Here is a 20783-nt window from a genome sequence, read left to right on the forward strand (position 1 = left end):
GAAAATCAATTCTCAATTTTGGGACTGCTCTTATTTAAAAATCTGCTACTGGATGTGAATGAACGATGTAAAGACTTTGATTTGATTGCAATGAACTCCTACAGTCACACTCTAGCAACGCTCTAGTAGATGACTGTTCCAAGCTGTTGTGTTTCATTTGGATTCTGGGTATGAAACTTCTGGTGTATAATTTATGAATGCTAAAACATGTTTAACTAAAACATGTTTAGCCTGGAGAAGAGAAGATTGAGGGGAGACATGATAGCACTCTTCAAATACTTAAAAGGTTGTCACACAGAGGAGGGCCAGGATCTCTTCTCGATCCTCCCAGAGTACAGGACACGGAATAACGGGCTCAAATTAAAGGAAGCCAGATTCCAGCTGGACAACAGGAAAAACTTCCTGACTGTTAGAGCAGTACGACAATGGAATCAGTTGCTTGGTGAGGTTGTGGGCTCTCCCACACTAGAGGCCTTTTAGAGGCAGCTGGACAAGCATCTGTCAGGGATGCTTTAGGGTGGATTCCTGCATTGAGCAGGGGGTTGGACTCGATGGCCTTGTAGGCCCCTTCCAACTCTGCCATTCTATGATTCTATGATTCTATGTACTAAAATTAAATAAAAGGAGGAGGAGGAGGAGAATGTAGTTGAAGCAAAGGCTAATACTGGATGTGAATGAACCCTTACGCCTGGAACACTCTTCCAGAACATTTGAGAACTACAAGTTCAACCGCAGCTTTTAAAGCTCAACTAAAAACTTTTCTTTTTCCTAAAGCTTTTAAAACTTGATGTTGTGCAGACTTCTACTGTTACTTTCTACTGTTAGTTTTTCCCTACCCTGTGCCTGCTTACCCTACCCTGTACCTGTTTGCATTCTCTTCCCCTCCTTATTGTTTTACTATGATTTTATTAGATTGTAAGCCTATGCGGCAGGATCTTGCTATTTACTGTTTTACTCTGTACAGCACCATGTACATTGATGGTGCTATATAAATAAATAAATAAATAAATAATAATAATAATAATAATAATAATAATAATGTAAAGACTTCGATTTGATTGCAATGAACTCCTACAGTCACACCTTAGCAACGCTCTAGTAGATGACTGTTCCAAGCTGTTGTGTTTCGTTTGGATTCTGGATATGAAACTTCTGGTGTATACTGTTATTTATGAATGCTAAAATGTATGTATTAAAATTAAAAAAAAAAGGAGGAGGAGGAGAAGGAGAAGGAGGAGGAGTAGAAGTGTAGTTGAAGCAAAGGCTGCCAAGGGCTCTTCTCTATCAGAGATAGCCGCCCCTGCCCAGTGCATCCTACTCACGGTGTCTTGGAAGTTGAAGAGCGGGGCTTGCACCTGACAGATGTCCAGCCCACCCGCTTGCAAGCTCTCCTGGAGATGGAGCAGGTCCTGAGTCAGCTGCTTCCGGCTGGGGCTGCGGATGTAACTCTTGAGGCAGGACACCAGGTGGGAGATGTGTTCCAAGGCCAGCGGGCGCCGAGGCGAGGAGGGAGAAGAAGGCCAGGCCTGGAGAGAGCAAGTCAAAGAAGCCTTGAATGTACACAGAGAGCGGGCTTTAACTGAGTCAGGCGCTCAGTCCATTAAGCCCACTGGCGCCGACATGGGCCGGCAGCACCTCTCTGGGATTTCAGGCAGGATTTCCCCTCCAGCTCTGCCTGGAGGTGCCAGGGATTGAACCTGCATGCAAAGCTCACGCCCTGCCACTGAGCCATGGCCCACCCAACAGTGTCAGCAGCCCAAAAAGAGGGAGGGGGAAAAGGGGGGGGGAATAAAAGAAGCCACAAATTTGCATTAAATTTGCATGTGCTAATTTACATGAAGAGATTTTTTAAATCCTATTAAGAACATCGGAAGTGCCCTGCTGGGTCAGACCAAGGGTCCATCTAGTCCAGCACTCTGTTCACACAGTGGCCAAGCAGCCAATATTATTATGAGTGGGACATGTACAATGTACAATATAATTAATTGCTTATTTATTTGTCCTTTTAATTCATTATTACCTTTTTATATTATTATATTTATAGCCCCATCTTACTTTGCTGGCCCTGGGAGTATTATTGTGTTTACAGTGCTGTTCTGTTTTGCTGGTCTTGTGATGGTAATACATTATTCTCTCTTCTCATGTGCTAATTTACATGAACAGATGCAAATTTAGAAGTAATTATTAGCATTTGAACAGAAATGCAGTCTGTCTGACCATAGGGCAGAAGACTGTGACCAGTTGAGCTGTGTGCCAACCTGTTCCATCTGCTGCCCAGGTGCTCACTGTACACCCCTGCCTGCCACCCCTATTCCCCCCAGCTCTGGAAGGCTACAGAGCTGACGACTACCCTGCAAAGTCCAAATCAGGAAAGGCCAGATGTGCTGCCAGCTTGGGTGCACAACAAAACTCACGCTGTGAGGGCTCGCTTTTATTTCATGCCCCTCCAATCCCTGGATGGGATTGGGAAAGGAAAGCTATTTTGGGCCGCATTAAGACAAGTATAGCTTTCAAATTGCACGAGATACTGGTTCCCCTCTATTCGGCCCTGGTTAGGCCTCATCTAGAGTATTGCGTCCAGTTCTGGGCACCACACTTCAAGAAGGATGCAGACAAGCTGGAGCGTGTTCAGAGGAGGGCAACCAGGATGATCAGGGGTCTGCAAACAAAGCCCTATGAGGAGAGACTGAAAGAACTGGGCATGTTGAGCCTGGATAAGAGAAGATTGAGGAGAGATACGATAGCACTCTTCAAATACTTAAAAGGTTGTCACACAGAGGAGGGCCAGGATCTCTTCTCGATCCTCCCCAAGTGCAGGACACGGAATAATGGGCTCAAGTTACAGGAAGCCAGATTCTGACTGGACATCAGGAAAAAATGTCCTGACTGTTAGAGCAGTATGATAATAGAACCAGTGACCTAGGGAGGTGGTGGGCTCTCCCACACTAGAGGCCTTCAAGAGGCAGCTGGACAGCCACCTGTCTGGTATGCTTTAAGGTGGATTCCTGCATTGATCACGGAGTTGGCCTTATAGGCCCCTTCCAGCTCTACTTTTCTTTGATTCTATGAGCAAATGGGAGCAAATGATGAGAAAGAGGAGGGGGGAACAAGAGCAGCAGGTGACAATGGAGGTGAGAAGGTAGACTCACTGATGGAGTGGGGCACTGAGGGTGTCTCTCCCCACACCTAAAGCCAGCCCTGCCGGGCACTTCTGAAGTCCCCCTGGCCTGCGCAGTGCTTACCTCATCCTGGGCCCCATGAAGGGCAGCCGCAATACTGGACAGCTCTTCCGTCAGCACCTTGTGCAGGGTGGCTCTCCGCTCGCTGTCCTTCTTCAGCAAGAACAGGCAGCCACTCTCCTCGTGGGATGAAGAGGAGAGGTTGAAGTCAAGGTGGGAGAATTCCTCAGGAGCCCTGAGTAGACACATCGGGGCGTGGGAGATTGGATCCAAGAGACGCAGCAGCTGGGGGAAATCCCTTCCGCCCAGGGACTCGTTATGGGTGGAGGCAGCACAAACCACATTTTAGCTGGGGTGGCCAGAACAATATTGCTCTAGATATTTTGGACTTCCACCTGCCAGCATCCCTGACCATTGGCCATGCTGGCAGGGGCTTCTAGGAATTGAAGTCCAAACCATCTGGAGACTGATCTTCTGCCCGGCCCTGAGTTAGGGACACGGATGGGGCTTGAGCTGAATTCATACAGAAGAAGGGGGAAGGATTTGAAACGAAAGCACAGGGAGAGGGAAGGGGTGCGGAACCCTCCCCCACTTGCTTGCACACACACACCCTCCAACCTACCGACTTCTGTCCCCTGGTAGGCCTCACTTCCAGCCATACAGCCCATCAATGGGGGAGGGAAGGAACGGTTCCCTGCTGTTTCTCTGCTCCAAACTGCCCCACCACCCCTGCTTTATACACATTTGGTGATGACCCATGTTATATGTAGGCATCCCATCAGGCTAACAGCTGCCCCCTCTGTTCTGGCTGCACACTTAGGGCCAAAGCAGGCATTACTTAAAATCTGTATCTAGCACCTTCATCTTTTCATTTCTTTGCTCTAACTTAGGAGCAGGGCCCCCAAATTAGATCTTAAGAGCCCCCTCCCCTATCCACTATGCTAGGGCCCTGATCCGGATCAATAGCCCTGTGGGCTATTAATTGCCGCAACAGCTTTGATTTACATGGCTAAAATCATGGAGTATGGCTCTTCATTTGTTAATAATGATGAGTAATTATTTTTTTAAGGAGTGTTCAAAGGTCATGGTCGTCTGTATTATCTCAGAAATGATAGTATTGAAAGTTCATCATAGTAGTGACAAAAGGCTGTCACCAGGTGGCGGTCAAAGTCCTCCTTATTTTGTCAGACATCAACAGTGCATTCAACCATAGAATCAGAGTTGGAAGGGACCGCAAGGGTCATCTAGTCTAACCCTCTGGAATGTGCAGGAAAACCAGTTCAACCACCCATGAGAGGTGGCTGTCCAGCCTCTTCTTAAAAACCTCCAGAGATGGAGAAGCCACAACCTCCGTAGGTAGACTGTTCCCCAGTTGAACAGCAATTACTGCCATGAAGTTTTTCTTTATTTTTCATCGGAATTTAGGTAGCTGTAACTGTGGCGTTACACCCCACAGGTCAATTCCAAATGTATGTCTGCAGTTTGTAAGTCTGTGATTTTTAGAATGTTGGCCTGAGTGGGCGGAGTTAGAATGTCTTGGGAGAGGGGAGGAGTGATATATAAGGGAAGGACTAAGGGGATTGAGAGTTCTTGTTCTTTTCAGAGGTTCTTTTAGAGAGAACCTTTTCAGGGAGACTTGTTAGGTACTCTTAGAGTCTGTAGTGCTCTCTGTGTTTATGGTACTTAAGTTCTGGGAAATTTGAGGGTCAGTGTAGTGAGTGGTGTCTTTAGAGTGTGGTGTGCACGTAGTGGAAGTATATTAATCAATACTGAGAATAAAGAAAGTTCAAGAGTGATTGTGTGAGAAAAAGGAAAGCGCGAATGTGAGAGTGACCGGATTGTATAGAAGGTTTCAAAAAGGTTTTTAAATGTTATTTGAAACAAAGCTTATGAACTTTTAAAAATAAATTTTGTTTTGTTTTTAAACTACCACAAAAATCCCATGTGTCTGTTTGGCATTTATCATCTCAAGTTTACACATTCAGCACCCACTCTGACAATCATTCACCGTAGCAGATATAACTCACAGCGCATTATTATATATATTAAAATCCATTCTCCATTTTAAACCCCTTTCTCCACATAGTTTGGAGGAAGGTGGGCTTTATCCCTTGCCTCAGGCGTACCAAGCGGTGGTGCTTGGCTTGAGCAGGGAGTAGCCTCGGCCGGGTCTGGTGTTCACAGCCTGTGTCGCCCCATAAGAAGTGGTGGCAGACGTGAGGTCTGGTGTTCAGAGCCTGTGTCGTGGCAGTAACTTCTACCCATTATTTCGGGTCCTGATTTCTGTGGCCATGGAAAATAGTTCTTGACCATCTTCCTTGTAGCACCCTTTTATGTACCTGAACACTGCTCACGTGTCTCCCCTCAGTCTTCTTTTCTCCAGACTGAACATGTTCAACAATGGTGTAGTGTTATATCCAAACTCTCTCAATGAAATCTAATGATTGTATTAAAGCAGGTGTGTGTTGTATTCAGGCACAGTGAATTAACTGTGTACCGTTCCCTTAAGGGCAAGTCATTCTCCAGGGTCCCCCTCTTCCCTTGGCCTAGAAGAAACTTTGCTGCAGGCCTACATTAAGGGCCCAACCAGGGAGCCATTTAAAACCCTGTTAATCAACCACTTAAGTTGCCAGTGCCTATGTTGCGCCTCAATGCCGTATGGCACAATGTATACGATGAAGCTGTCCGTGTAAAGAGTTCCCTTTGCCCCAGACTTTACCTTAGGAAATTGACTTTCTGGGCCACCTCACTGGAGCTCCGAGAAAGAAATTTGTTTTCTGTCTGTGCTCTCAAGGACTGCAAGGATGCTGAGCGGTTCCTGGGCTCACCATCCCCCTCCACTGATGTTGACCTTTCAGGCGTGTTTGGGGCAGACAATTCATCTGTAGAGAGAACAGAGAAGACTGCAAGGCTGGAGGTAAAGAAAAGGAGAAGCCACAGTCCAAACAACCAGGAATCCCAGCTTAGCTTGGCTCACTGATTGGCTTTCCACCTCACCTGGCACTACTGGGCTCCTGGCTTTCTTCCGATTGGGTGCCTTCAAATAGGGTTCTTGAAGCAAGGCAGCAGCAGTTGCTCGCATGTCTGGATCGGCTTCAAAACAACTCAGGATAAAAGCCTTGGCTTCCTCTGACATGGAACTGGGCACCTCAGGGTGGATCTTGAACATGCCCACCTGAGAAAAGACACATGACTGGTGAAAGCACGTTGTCAGAAGCACTGCCACAATGGAACCACACCTACTCACAACAGGAACCGCAAGGTTTGCAGTACAAAAACTTTAGGAGAAAATTCTAATGGGAGGAAACAACTCAGTGAGGATTGAGCGTCCTCAGTGACCATAAATTGTTGACTAACTCTTGGGGGTCGGGTGGAACTGGGGGTAGGGGGATTTAATGGAGTGGCCTGAGTCTTGAACAGCAGGGCTCTACGCTGCAACAGTCTGTTGCAGGTCCCACTTTTCTAAGCTTGTCTTGTTTATTCTAATTAGCTCACCAGGGTCTCAGCCAGAGATCCTGAGCAGCCCAGCTCAGCCTCCTGCAGGCCATGAAACAGACATGCCAGAGTATGAACCAAGGATATTACGAATGCAAAGCCGGCCCTCTGTAACACTGATCCATGTCACCCTCTTTTTCCTAGTTTTAGATACGTTAATAACAGTATTTTAAACTTAATAAACAATATAACATTTTGCATTATCATCATCGTGATCATCATTGTTAAATTTATAAACTGCTCCACATCAAGAGATAAGCAGTGCATAGGATTACAATAAAACGAGGCAGTAATATGACCCTTTATAGGGCAGGGAAAGCCTGTATAAACAGGCATTTAAAACTTTGCCACCATTTCTGCCTCTCGAATGTCATGTGGGAGGATGTTCCAAAGGAGAAGGCCCGCTTCCGTGTCATTACTTGTCGACATTACATTGCTCGCAGAACCAGTAAGATCTCAGGGGACAACTGGGTATATACATGGGAAGGTGGAAAGGTACATGGCTATGGGGTCAACTGGGTGGCTAAATTTACCACTACACCCTTGCCACACTCCTCTTGCGTTGAGTTTACCCAACTTGCTAGAGTGACCCTAGACAGAGACTGGCACGGCTGGCAAACTGGGAATGTCAGCTAATCCGTGTTGCTGGTCATCTGCCAGGATCCCCATGGGCTCTCCCAGGACTCACCTTGAACATGGCGGCCTGCGGGCTGCCCAGCTCGAAGAACGGGGGCTTGCCTGTAGCCATCTCGATGATGGTGCAGCCCAGGGACCAGATGTCAGCTGGCTTGCCATAGCCACGGGGGCCTTGATCAATGACTTCTGGCGCCATGTACTGCAGAGTGCCTGCCGAAGGAATGAAGGGAGACGCCAGAATGAGTCATGGCAGCTACTCCGTGTTACCGGCCGGACGGAGCAGGTCAGAGGCTTGTTTATACGGCTTGTTTACCCCGACCTAAATGTGCAGATTCGCATTTTAGGTTACATGACGCAGCCATCCATTCGCCGCAGCGCTGGATTTTTAACCCGATAATGTGCTTCTTCGCATTTGCGATTTACCACGACTTTTAGATCACCCCGATTTTCATTTGAAGTCTCTCTGCGGAGCTCCGCAGAGAAAGCTTCTTAAAACAGATTTATTCCCGTATTTATATATTTAATGCATTTCTGTACCGCCCAATATGCGAAGCTCTCTGGGCGGTTCAGAAAAAGAAAGAGGGGAAAACGGGCAGACAGACGAAAGAGATGTGTTCTGCTGCCTCGCTCCTTTCCCTCTGTAGCCTCATTCCCCACCCCCCGCTTCTGGTTTATGGAGTCTGTTTGCCCCATGCCCCTGTCCCAACCCCCCCTCATTCTTTGAATTTCCTTATGGAAAGCAATGATGTGACAGGATCAGCTATGGGAACAAAGGGGGAAACTGGCAGCCAGACTAAGGAGACATGTTCTGCTTCCTCGTTCCTTTCTCTCTGAAGCCCCATTTCTTTCCCTCTGCTTCCTCGTTCCTTCCCCCACCCCGCTCCCAGTTTGTGTGTTATATGAATCTGCAAAGCTCTGCATATAAAATTTATAGCTTCGCTCCTCTCTCCTCCGTAGCTTCGTAGATGCGATAATGCGCATGTGTGCATTCATAACTCACTATATATATAAAAAATTCAGGATATAAATCGCTGTTGTTGCCGCAGTGTGACGCTCTTTACCTACATTCAAATCAACGAAAATTCAGGTTTATATTTAATGAGGAGCAATCCCGTTGTCATATAGATGGGGGCCAGGTCTCTCCCCAACCCCAGTGTCAGCAAAAATGTTCAATAAACTTGCTCCTAAGCGAGTGTTTCATACATTAGTTCATCCTGATCCAGTGGGATTTATTCACCGGAGACAGGGAACAGATATATTAAGGCTTGCAGTAAATCTGATTGGTTTGAATTCTAAAAGAATCTATTCCACAACAGTTATTTCACTTGATGCCTGAGAAAGTGTTCGACAAATTATATTGGCAGTTTATGTTCCTGACCTGGTAGGAAATTGAATTTCCACAGGAATTTCAAAAATGGATTTGTATTTTATCTCTCTCTCCTGTGTCAGGAGTGTTGACAAATGGTTAGAGTGGGGTATGAAGCAAGGCTGTCCTCTGTCTAGCTACTTGGAACACTTGGCATGTGCAATTAGGCAAAACAGATATATGTTCAGCTTTGCGCATTAGGAACGGCTTTATACACAGATGATTTGTTGTTATTCACTAATAGATTAGAGTTTTCTGTACCAAAATTAATAAGGGTAGTTGATGCCTTAATAAGTGTAATTCATTCCCCTACCAAATACACACGCACATAAATAATTCCTTACCTGTGAATGTCTCTGCACTGGGGCTGATCCCTGCCAACCTTTTAGATGTGCCAAAGTCTGAAATTTTCAATACTCCGCTGTATGTGTTGATCAAGACGTTATCTCCCTGTCAACCCCCCAAAAACCCACAGTCACTGCTTTGGAGATCCAAGAGTCACCCAAGAAGTGAGGGTGCTCCCCACCTCCAAAGCGTGAAGAAAAAGAAGTACCCCAAAACAAACAAAGAAAGAAACCCTCCAGTAAAAATGCCCCAAAGACTGGTGCTCTGAAAAGAACATGTTTGAGAATCTTCAGGTGAGGCTTGCAACAAAATGTTGCAGCATGGAGTGCTCCTGTTCAGCCATGACCTCTTCACTCCATTCCATCCCCTTTCTCTAACGATTTTCTGGTATTTCTCCCAACCCATTCCAACCACCGGTCAATATTCTGGTGCCACTGAGCATGCTCAGTCCTCACTGGGCTGTTTTTGGGGAGAAAGGGTCTCTCAGTAGTATTTCCCACTAAAGATCTTTTGCACTTCTGCACACCTTTGGGTTTCCCCTAATGTGCTGATACGTCCTTGTGTAGGGGTGATGCCATTTTGGCTATATAAGGATATGGGCACTCAGAAAATTGAGACCGGTATCAGTATATATTATGCTATGCCTGACACATTCTGAAAGTGCTTTTCTTCAGGGATGCTGTGAATAAGCGGCATCAAAATTACTCTCATGTTAAATTCTAAACGCTAAGACGAGTCAACAAATAGAGCACGCTGACTGCGGTCCCAGGCCCACTCTATTGGGAGTAAGCGCCACTCAACACAATAGGACTTGCACCAAAGTAAACACGCGTAGGATCAGGCCATTATAATGGAATATATGTGCGTGTACACACTCATACACAAAGACTCAGGCGCACACAGTGTTACATGAATAACTCGAAATATAAAATGTAACTCCATATCCATGTTTAGCATCGACATGGCCAAAACACTTACTCTGAAGCAGGGGTGTTGAACTTCAGGCCTGTGGGTCAAATCCGGCCCTCTGAATCCCCCAGAAGGCAACACCCCCTTCCCCTGGCTCCACCCTTTCTCCCGCCCACATAGCATTTGGTGGTTTCCTGGTTTTTACACTGTCTGTTTGTCTAAAAGGTTTACAGGCCTCGCCTAAGACTGAGCTACTGGCAATAAGAGCTTTAAGCTACAATAAGCCTCTATCTTTGGACCCGTCCTCTTTTTGCGTTTGGCCTTGCCCACCCCTGGAATGCGGCCCCTGAGAGCTTCTCCGAAACAGAGTTTGACCCCCCAGGCTGAAAAAAGTTCAACAACCCTGCTAAAGTTTAGATGTACGAAATCAATTTAGCATTGAATTAGGATTTGCTTCCGTGTTTATGGTGAGGATCTCACGATTTTATGATCGTGAGATCGTCGCCCTTGTCTGCGTACGACATCCTAGGAGGAAGAGGACATTGTGGTCGCCATTCTGTTTAGTTTTTCTATCGGAGAGGAGTGCAGGAGCGCTCCTGTGCAAACTGTGAGTGTGTTGTTGTTTTTTAAAAAAACGCTCCTGCTCCCCCTACCCCACCCCCGATGGGCCCAGAGCTCCTGAGGAGCTCCGCGCCCCATGCCCGGGTCCTTGCAGTTACTCGCGAGGAGCTGGGACAAACCGTGATGCCCAGCCACACATTCCGCAGTCTCAGGATCAGCCCGGGACCATGGAGAAACCAGGCTAGAAGGGTAGGGCAAAATCCCAAGGAAATGGAGGGATCATCTCTCCCTGCCCCCGGGATCCCCTGTGCGTCATCTGGACGCACAGGGATGATCCCGGGGCGATCCCCGGGATAAGCCCTCGTCTAGCCATGGCCTTAGGCTACTGAATCGCAACGCCCCTGAAGGTCATTTTTTCACCCCGCTGGACAAATCGTAGACTCCTTTCCTTTTCATTCCTCAGAGTTTGTCTGTCCGCTCGTTTCTACCTCCCTTCTCCCGCCCCGCTCCCTTCCTGACCTGGCAGTGCTGCACAGCGGTAACACCCACAGCATAAATGCTCTCAGCCCAAGCCGGGACAGTTCTCACCTTGATATCCCTATGGACGATCTGGTTGTCGTGCAGGTAACGCAGCCCCTCCAGGATTTGCTTGGTGTAGTAAACTATGGTTGGCTCATTGTCCTTCAAGGGTCCCCACATGGAGCGCAGAAGAGAGGAGAGACTTCCTAAATTTGGGGGGCAAGGAGAATGAGAAAGGAAGAATCTGGAAGCCTCTAGGGGCCCAGACCCCTGAATGACTGCCTTAAGGCGATCACCTCCACTGAGTCTATGAACGAGCTGCCTGCTATCATTTATTTATTAATTACATTTTTATACCGCCCAATAGCCAAAGCTCTCTGGGCGGTTCTCAAAAATTAAAACCATTTAAGGACTTCTTCATACAGTGCATAGTTAAACTATGGAATTCACTGCCGCAAGATGTGGAGATGGCCACCCATTGGGATGGCTTTAAAAGGAAGGGGTTGGATAAATTGCTGGAGGAGAAGGCTAGCAATGGCTACTAGTCCAGATGGCTAAGTGCTACCTCCAGTATCAGAGGCAGTATGTCTATATACACCAGTTGCTGGGGAACATGGGTGGGAGAGTGCTGTTGCATTGTGTCCTGCTTGTGAGTTCCTGGTCGATAGCTGGTCAGCCGCTGTGTGAACAGAGTGCTGGACTAGAAGGACCCTTGGTCTGATCCGGCAGGGCTCTTCTGATGTTCTTAAGTAAACAATGCTCTAAGTTTCCCACCCTGCACTAAGTAAACAATGCTCACTGGGAGAGAGAAAAGGAACAGTCTTAAAAGTGGGCAAGGAGGAAGCAAAATGAGCTTCCACTGGGAAGGCTATTCTATAGTTTAGGTGCTACCACTAAAAAGGCATTTAAAGGCCAGCAGCAGGATTTGATTTGAGCCTGGAAACAAAAATTGGTAGCTAGTGTAGCTGGAAAAAGTGGCATATTATTTTACCTGCTGACCATTAACAAATAAGCCCAGCTGAAGCATTTTGAATCAATCCCAGCCCATCTCCAAGGCCAGCCAATATAAGTGACCAAAGATTGGCTAGACGAAGGCTTATCCCGGGGATTGCCCCGGGATCATCCCTGTGCATCCAGATGACGCACAGGGATCCTGGGAGCAGGGAGAGATAATCTCTCCATTTCCCTGGGATTTTGCCCTACCCTTCTAGACCGTTTTTTCCGCGGTCCTGGGCTGATCCCGAGACCGCGGAACGTGTGGCCGGGCGTCGCGGTTTGTCCTGGCTCCTCATGAGTAACTGTGAGGAGCCAGGAGCCGGTCACGGGGCACAGAACTTCTCAGGAGCTCTGTGCCCATCAGGGGTGGGGTGGAGGGAGCGGGGATTTTTTTTTTTTTTAAAAAAAAAAACCTTACTGTTTCACAGACAAGCGCTTGTACGCTCCTTCTCCTTTAAAAACTAAAACAAAATGGCGGCCGCGATGTTGCGTGCCGCGTGTAAACGATGGCGACGATCTCGCAATCATAAAATTGAGAGATCGCCTCCCTCCGACCCCCTCGTCTAGCTGAGGCCTCAGTCTGCTACCACCAGGCCTGACAGGATTCAACCCAACTCCAGAAACCCATCCTTCCACCTACTTACCCCCAGGTACCTCCTCCATGAAGATCTTGAGGAAACCATCTTGACTGACAGAGCCCAGATAGCGGACAATGTTCTTGTGCTTCAGACGCTTGTGGAGAGCAATCTCTTCATGCAGAGGCTGAGAGTATCTGAGGAGCAAGCGTGGCAATGCGTGAGAAAGAAACTCACCCTCAGCCAAGGCAGGGCCGGCCCTAACCTTAGGTAGCGTTGCAGCTAGGGCTGGAACTTGGGGTCTCCGGGGCCTGCCAACCCTGGGAGACCCCAAAGGAGCACCTAGAGAGCAGCAGGTGATGTGGGCATCAGGTCAGCAGAAACAAACTCCATTTTATTCTTGTAGACATGATTCAAAGTGCTGGTATTAACATTTAAAGCCCTAAACGGCTTGGGGCCAGGCTATCTGAAGGAACGCCTCCTCCCTTATGTACCTGCCCGGACCCTAAGGTCATCCTCAGGGGTCCTTCTCCGTGAGCCCCTGCCAAAGGAAGTGAGGCAGGTGGCTACCAGGAGGAGGGCCTTCTCTGCTGTGGCACCCTGGCTGTGGAATGAGCTCCCTAAGGAGGTTAGCCTGGCACCCACACTATATTCTTTTAGACGCCAGGTGAAGACCTTTTTACTCTCCCAGCATTTTAACAGTCTATAAATTAATTTTAACTTTTCTGTTTTAAATTTGTATTTTAAATTTGTATTTTTGCACTGCTGCTGTTTTTATCTTGGTTGTGCTTTTATATTGTATTTTATATTATGGTTTTATACTGTTGTTTTATACTTTGAATGGCCTTAATTCTGTGAGCCGCCCAGAGAGCTCCGGCTATTGGGCGGTATAGAAATGCAATAAATAAATAAATAAAAATAAATAAATGATGGGGCTATGATTTAAGTGACGTTCAAATGCGAAACTGCAGCTGCTCAGAGCCTTTTTCTTCAAACCAGCATCGATGAACGGTTTGGTGGTTGTTGTTCTAACATATCAGTAATGTAGAAGCAGTTGTAAAGCGTGAAAAGCTGGTTGGGGGTGAAGAGAAATGTTAGCTGAGTGCTTCACAACTGAAGTAATACTCATGGGCACCAAAAGGAAGACCATTAAGTCCAGGGTCAAACATTTACTAGCTGCACCACTAGCCTCAGGAAGAGCTAGGCAGATGGTTTTGGTGGCATGAAAGGGCAGCGCATTGTTGGTTATTTCAATTCAGTATTATTGTACTTTTACTGCTGAGGAGGAGGAGAGGTGCTGGTGGGATTTATTTATTTATTTGCCTCAGATACACAAATAATTTGAATGGCTTTGGGTATCGTGTACCTTGACTGGGCTCTGTGGGAACCATCTGCAGCTCTGCCTCAAGCGGCAAAATATCTTGAAGGAAAGGCCGGCCTTGTCTCAAGGATCCTGCCAAGGAGCACCGGGGTGGGTGGTGTAGGGAGGGAATTCCACATCATCCCAGAGCTCTCCTCCATTTTGTTTCTACAAAGACATCCCAAAGTTCTCCCTGCTTTCTCCCCACCACACGAAGGAAGACCCAAATCCCCACACAGGGGTCTAGCCCACAGCTCATACCTGCTGTCCCGCTCCGGGATCTCCTTAATGGCGATGCGCACCTGGTTGCTGAGGTCTCGCCCAGCGTAGACCACCCCATAGGTCCCTTTACCCAGAATCATCCGGTCACCTGCTTCCGTGTATTCATAGGCGTACTGCGCAATCCAAAGAAGCACAGAGTTAGAGAACTACAAGGCCCTGTCTGGAGTAACCATTTTGTCAGGGATGTCCAACCATTGGCTTGCCGGCCAAATGCAGCCCTCCTACTGTCCCAATCTGGCCCTCTGGGGTCCCCCAGAGGGTCATGATCCTTCCCCTGGCCCCCACCTCCCTTTCCCCTGACTGTCACATCATTTGGTGGTTTTCAGGCATTTGTGGGTCCCCCCCCCCCCGTTCTAAAAGATTGAAATGCCTCTCCTAAGGCTTAATTACTGGCAGTAAGGTCTTTCAGCTTTAAATATACTGGTATTTTTGGCCCTGACCCTTTTGTATTCAATGTCACCCAACAGTGGAATGTGGTCCCCTGAGAGCTTTTCTGAAACCGAATTCGGCCCTTGGGCTGAAAGATGGGGCCCGGGCTTTCTGGTTTGGTTTCACATTCTGAGTCAGACTTGGAGGCAGAACTTGAAGCCCAGCCAAGACAGGGAGTGAGGGAGGAAATTCCCTAAGACTCTCCAGGAAGAATCTTCTCAGGAGCTTATCGAACAGGAGGCCCAACCGGGATCTGTCAGTTCCAGTGCTCCCTCCCTCCCCATCCGACAAAGGAGGAGATCCCAGGGGAGGCGGGGCAGAGAGATGTTCATCTCTCTGCCCTGCCTCCCCAGGGATCTCCACCTTTGTCGGAGGGGGAGGGAGGGAGCACTGGAACTGACCGATCCCAGAGTCCGCCGCAGGGTCAAGGAGGCAGAGTTGAGAGGAGGTGGGAGACAGCCGCCAGGCTAGCAGCACATCAGAGGGTCAAGAGGACCCTCCCTAAAGGAAGATTCCGGTAAAAGTCTGTTGGGCACAACGGGAAAATGTCCATTTAGTGGATACAACTTACAAGGATAATTAAGCCTTCGCAGTTGCTTCAGGTGTGAAGAGGTGATTTTTTTTGGTGTTTGTGTTTTTCTACTGAATAAAGACTTTGTGGATTGCACAGAGAATCTCTTTGTTGTCTCACATTTTGGGGAGAAGTCTTGGAATCACCACGTTTGGCACCTGTGCTCTATGCATAGACCGGCCCTACCGTTTGACCGAGGTGGCTGCCTCACACAGAAGATCTTGGGAGCAGAGAGTGACAGTGAGGTGGTGGAGGGCAGTCACCACACAGCCTGCCCTGTGCGGCCTTAGCTAGCTGGCTGCCCTCAAGTGTAGCAGAGGCAGCTAACGGTGAAGCAAGATTCAACTGCTAGTCTGGTTGGCTGCCATACATGGAAGCCATTTTGTCCTTCAGGCAGCAAAACATCCCGGACTGGCCCTGTCTCCGCAGCAGAACTTTTTGTTCTGAGTATCACAGGGCTTGGTCCTTTTTAATGCCTGTTCTCACAACCGTCCTTTATAGGACCTTGAGTGAGCCAGGGTCCAATTCAAGTTCCTGAACCAAATCAGCATCGCCTTCGCCCAACTCACCTCTAGTTCATCCGGGAAGCTGCAGCTATTCCCTTCCTCACCCATCTCTGCCATGAAAGAATGGACCAGTTCACAAAACCTAAATAAGAAGGTGAAGGAGGAAGGAAAACCTGAGAGAACAGGCTCCAGGCCACATAACAGGCTCCTGGTGGTTCCACACTGACCTATGGCCCGATTGGAGTCCACCAGGAGAAGAGCCTTCAGCATGAGCCTTCAGCACAGATTCCGGCTGGACATCAGGAAAAACTTCCTGACTGTTAGAGCAGTGCGACGGTGGAATCAGTTACCTAGGGAGGTTGTGGGCTCTCCCACACTAGAGGCCTTCAAGAGGCAGCTGGACAACCATCTGTCAGGGATGCTTTAGGGTGGATTCCTGCATTGAGCAGGGGGTTGGACTCGATGGCCTTGTAGGCCCCTTCCAACTCTGCTATTCTATGATTCTATGATTCATGGTGGCCCTCTTTCTGTGGAACTCCCTGCACCTGGATTTCAGCCAGGCACCAACACGATGTTGTTTCTGCTGCCTCCTTTAAAACAGTCTTATTCCAGCAAGTATTCCTTGATGGACGGCCAAGGTTTTTATTTACATTCCGGGGGTTTATTTTTTATTATAATAATGGTGTTTTAACTTTTGTATCTTTTACTGTTTTAATTCTTAGGTTCACTGCTGTGAACCTAAGAATTAAATTAGATATGGAGCAGTCCACAAATTTTATAAATAAATAAATAAATAAATAATAAACATCGCCTTAGCATTGGTTCAGCATCAAAAGCTAAAACCTCACTTTCAAAGGGAGGCCTTGGGCTGGGAAAGCGGAGACTTCTCCAAGGAAAATTCAAAAGAAGCAAGCAGCTTGCATTTGGAGAGGTGACAGAGAGGGGGGGAAAGGAAATCAAAATAATCTGGCAAATTTGCAAAATTGGTGTGAAACCTGGGGCCCTCCAGATGTTGTACTACGACACCCATCATCCCTGATCATTGGCCATACTGTCTGGGGCTGGTGAGAGTTGAAGTCCAGCAACGTCTGGAGGGCCACTGATTTCCATTCCCAATGGTAGGATCTCCGATGCCTCTGATTTGCATTAAAAGGTGGTCCGTGCTATGCTTGCATTCCACAAACGCGGTGGATAGCAAAATATACTCAGTGTGTCTGTTGCATGTATTTTGACAATTTGGTAATGGTGAAAGTGTTAACTACTACCCCACCCTCCCACCCCAGGAGAGAAAACCCTGAGCCAACTATTTTTTAGTAGTGGAATGGAAAGGAATACTATGAACCAAAGTTTAAAACTACTTGAATAATAATAATAATTAATTATTATTATTATTATTATTATTATTATTATTATTATTATTATTATTATTATTATTATTATTATATTTATTTGTATCCCACCTTTTGCCCAGTACTGGGCCTCAAGGCGGCCTTACAAAATTGAAAACATATACATTTTAAAACCTAGGAAAGGAAATGTAGAAAAATTAAAATGAAATAAAATACAACATTAAAACATTAAAGGTTAGTACATGACAATTTTACAAGTCCTTAACATAGATGGAGGACCAGATTATTCTCCAAAGGCCTGCCGGAACAAAGAAGTTTTTGCCTGCTTCTAAAAGCCCATCAAGGAGGGAGCCAGTCTAGCTTCCCGGGAAGAGAGTTCCAAAGCACTGGAGCAGCCACCGAGAAGGCCCTCTCCCATGTTCCCACCAAGTGCACCTGTGAAGATGGTGGGACTGAAAGAAGGGCTTCCCCAGAAGATCTCAAAGCACGGGCAGACTCATAAGGGAGAATACGGTCTTTCAAATAACCTGGACCCGAGCCATATAGGGCTTTATAGGTCATAACCAGCACTTTGAATTGTGCCTGGAAACAGACTGGAAGCCAGTGGAGCTGTTTTAACAGGGGAGTTGTCTGCTCCCTGTAACCAGCCCCGGTCAAAGGCAGTATGTCAAACTTGTACGGTTGCCTATTTATACGGACTGCTTATGTCAACATGTATATAAGAAATGGAAGTGTCCCGTCCTTCTTTCCCCCTTTTGTGTGTGTTTTTCTCTTCTCCTCTTTCTTTCTTTGTAGATCAGGAGTGATGTTAATGATGATGTTAATAAATGAGCAGGGGGTTGGACTTCATGGCCATATAGGCTGCTTCCAACTCTACTATTCTATGATTCTGTGATGACTGTATATTGACATGTTTTATGATATGACCCCCCCCCTTTTCGTTGCTGTTTTTTGTTGGTTTTGTTCTTGCTGTTCTTGTGGTGATTCAAATATAAAGATCTTTAATACAACAACACCACAATTTGAAGTGAAATCCACGGAAAAACAACAAGATCTCCTTCCAGGTTAATGAGTTTAGAAGTGGGATACTAGGAATCAGATGTGGGAATCTGAGCTCCTTTTTATTTACTTCATTGTCCTTGACCCTTTAATTTCATCTTTGTTAACCCATTTTCAAACTCCAACGCTGTGTCCATGAGGCCTAATTTTAAAACAAACACTGAAAATGACAGAACATTGGCAAGAGCCCATAAAGGCTTTAATTCATAGAATCATAGAATAGTGGAGTTGGAAGGGGCCTATAAGGCTATTGAGTCCAACCCCCACTCAGTGCAGGAATCCAACCTAAAGCATACCTGACTGATGGTTGTCCAGCTGCCTCTTGAATGCCTCGTACTGCTCTAACAGTCAGGAAGTTTTTCCTGATGTCCAGCCGGAATCTGGCTTCCTGTAACTTGAGCCCGTTATTCTGTGTCCTGCACTCTGGGATGATCAAGAAGAGATCCTGGCCCTCCTCTGTGTGACAACCTTTCAAGTATTTGAAGAGTGCTAGCATATCTCCCCTTCTCTTCTCCAGGCTAAAAATGCCCAGTTCTTTCAGTCTCTCCTCATAGGGCTTTGTTTCCAGACCCCTGATCATCCTGGCTGCCCTCCTCTGAACCCCCTCCAGCTTGTCTGCGTCCTTCTTGAAGTGTGGTGCCCTGAACTGGACGTAATACTCAAGATGAGGCCTAACCAGGCCTGAATAGAGAAGAACCAGTACCTCACGCAATTTGGAAGCTATACTTCTATTTATGCAGCCCAAAATTCATTGAGTGGAGGAACAATCCAAAAATATTCTAAATAAATAAATTCCTGCTGAGGACAGCTTCACCTCTCTTAACCCTGGGGAGTCCTAGCTCCCTGGCTAGAGAAGGAACATCTAATCATGGCTCTCTGTCACCTGATTCCATATTCCATATGATGAATAAAATGAGCACGGACGTGCTTCAATGATTAAAATTTTCATGTGTGAACAGAGTGCTGGACTAGATGGACCCTTGGTCTGATCCAGCAGGGCTCTTCTCATATTCTTATGGGTTTGCAATAGAACATCTAGAAATCACGATGTGTGAAACAGGTCCCAGATCCTTCCTATAGAAACCTCCCCCTTTCCAAATCAAAAAAACACCAAAAAAGTGAAGCCCTTTATCACCCCACTTCCAAGGACGCTCTTCCCTTCAGGATACCTCACCACTCACCAGCGGCAATGATACTGGGTAGGGAAGTACAGCTGGAAGTCTTCGGCTGTGTGCAGCACGTACAGGAAGCAGCACCGCTCATCGCACTTGGAGATGCTGGCGATAGGGAAAAAAAGATCAGCGCGGAGAAAAGATTTCAGCACAGCCCCTTCTCTTAGGCACGAGCCTGAAACTTGCATCTCTCCAGGTCCCTCCACGCCCCCACATTGCATGCACCATCTCCAGGGACTTCCCGATTAGAAGCTAGACTCTTTCTCCCTGAGATACTAGATTTCTATGTGCAGGAATGTCCTTTCTTTCATTTTTTTTTTTTTTTGGCACGGGAAAAGCACTGGCACGTGAATCCCGCCCCCCTGCCATCTGACATGATACAGCCCAGAAACAGGATGACCACGGCAGTGGGAAGGGGGTCTAGAAGATGCTTGGAAAGGGTCTCTTGCAGGGGTGAAGAGGGGGAGCCAGCCCTAAAGAAGCAGGGGAAGAAAGGAGGAGAGGAGCATATGCACTGCATGCAGACCGTCCCACGATCAACTCCCAGCAACTCTACTTTAAAAGGGAGCAGGGAACAGATGATAGCAAAGACTTCCTCCATCCGAAACCCATGGGCCAATGGCCTGGCCCAGCAAAGGGCAACTGGTTTGAATGGGACTAGTGCCAGCTCTAGGTTTTTGGGGACCCTGGGGCAAGACACCCTCCATAGGCTCACCTCCCCCAGTGAGCCTCCTTTGACATTGTCAGCAGCTCCTCCTCGTCCTCCTCCCCACAGGCAGAGAGCTAGGGAGCAAGCCAGCATTGCTATCTCCTGTTCCTCCTCCTCACCACCACTATTGCTTGGGCCAGAGCAAGAGGCAGGTGAACAAACAGGTTGCAGGGTTGAGGAGGAGAAAGAAAGAGCGACTCCAGGGGGGCTCTTGCTACTGGGCCTCAGCACGCGCCCAACCACGCCTACCCTTGACGCTGGTCTTCAATGAGACACCTTGAATGAGTAAATAAGGCATTATCAAGTGGTCCAGGGCCACTGTCCAGTTCTAGAGCGTATGCTTTACATGAAGAAGGTCCCAATTTTAATCCCTGATAGTCCAGTTAAAAGGATCAAGTAGCGGGGGGACGGAACAGGCTCTCCACCTCAGGGTTGGGCAGACTTCAGGCTTGAAGGATCTTACACACCAACTTTAAAATCACTCCACTGGCTGACAGTTTCTACTTTAAAGCCCTACATGGTTTGGGTCCAATTACCTGCGGCATTGTCTTCCTCCGTACAATCCACCCCGTACACTCAGGTCCTCTGGGAAGAATTTACTCCAGTCAGCAAAAACTAGGCTGACAACTGTTACCCAGAGGACCTTCTCTTCTGCTGCTCCCAAACTGTGGAATGGCCTGCCGGGGGAGATTCGCCAACTTAAGAGTCTTTCCAAATTTAAGAAAGCCATAAAGACTGATCTCCAGCAGGCCTACCCAGTCGAAT

At 47.3% G+C, this 20783-nt stretch overlaps 1 protein-coding gene across 1 annotated transcript in view; it reads right to left on the reverse strand.

Moving 5' to 3' along the window:
- Window positions 1–20783, reverse strand: part of MAP3K6 (mitogen-activated protein kinase kinase kinase 6) — a 67960-nt gene that overhangs the window by 9924 nt on the left and 37253 nt on the right. The window contains exons 12-22 of the mRNA XM_063140464.1: window positions 19319–19414; window positions 15793–15871; window positions 14203–14336; window positions 12651–12778; window positions 11080–11216; window positions 9021–9126; window positions 7363–7520; window positions 6177–6354; window positions 5899–6061; window positions 3243–3414; window positions 1323–1526 (exon numbers count right to left, since the gene is read on the reverse strand). Coding sequence (XP_062996534.1) covers window positions 1323–1526; window positions 3243–3414; window positions 5899–6061; window positions 6177–6354; window positions 7363–7520; window positions 9021–9126; window positions 11080–11216; window positions 12651–12778; window positions 14203–14336; window positions 15793–15871; window positions 19319–19414 — 1555 coding nt within the window. The remainder of the gene's footprint in view (window positions 1–1322; window positions 1527–3242; window positions 3415–5898; window positions 6062–6176; window positions 6355–7362; window positions 7521–9020; window positions 9127–11079; window positions 11217–12650; window positions 12779–14202; window positions 14337–15792; window positions 15872–19318; window positions 19415–20783) is intronic.

The sequence above is a fragment of the Elgaria multicarinata genome, chromosome 13 (genome assembly GCF_023053635.1).
Source record: "Elgaria multicarinata webbii isolate HBS135686 ecotype San Diego chromosome 13, rElgMul1.1.pri, whole genome shotgun sequence".
NCBI classification, from domain to species: Eukaryota; Metazoa; Chordata; class Lepidosauria; order Squamata; family Anguidae; genus Elgaria; species Elgaria multicarinata.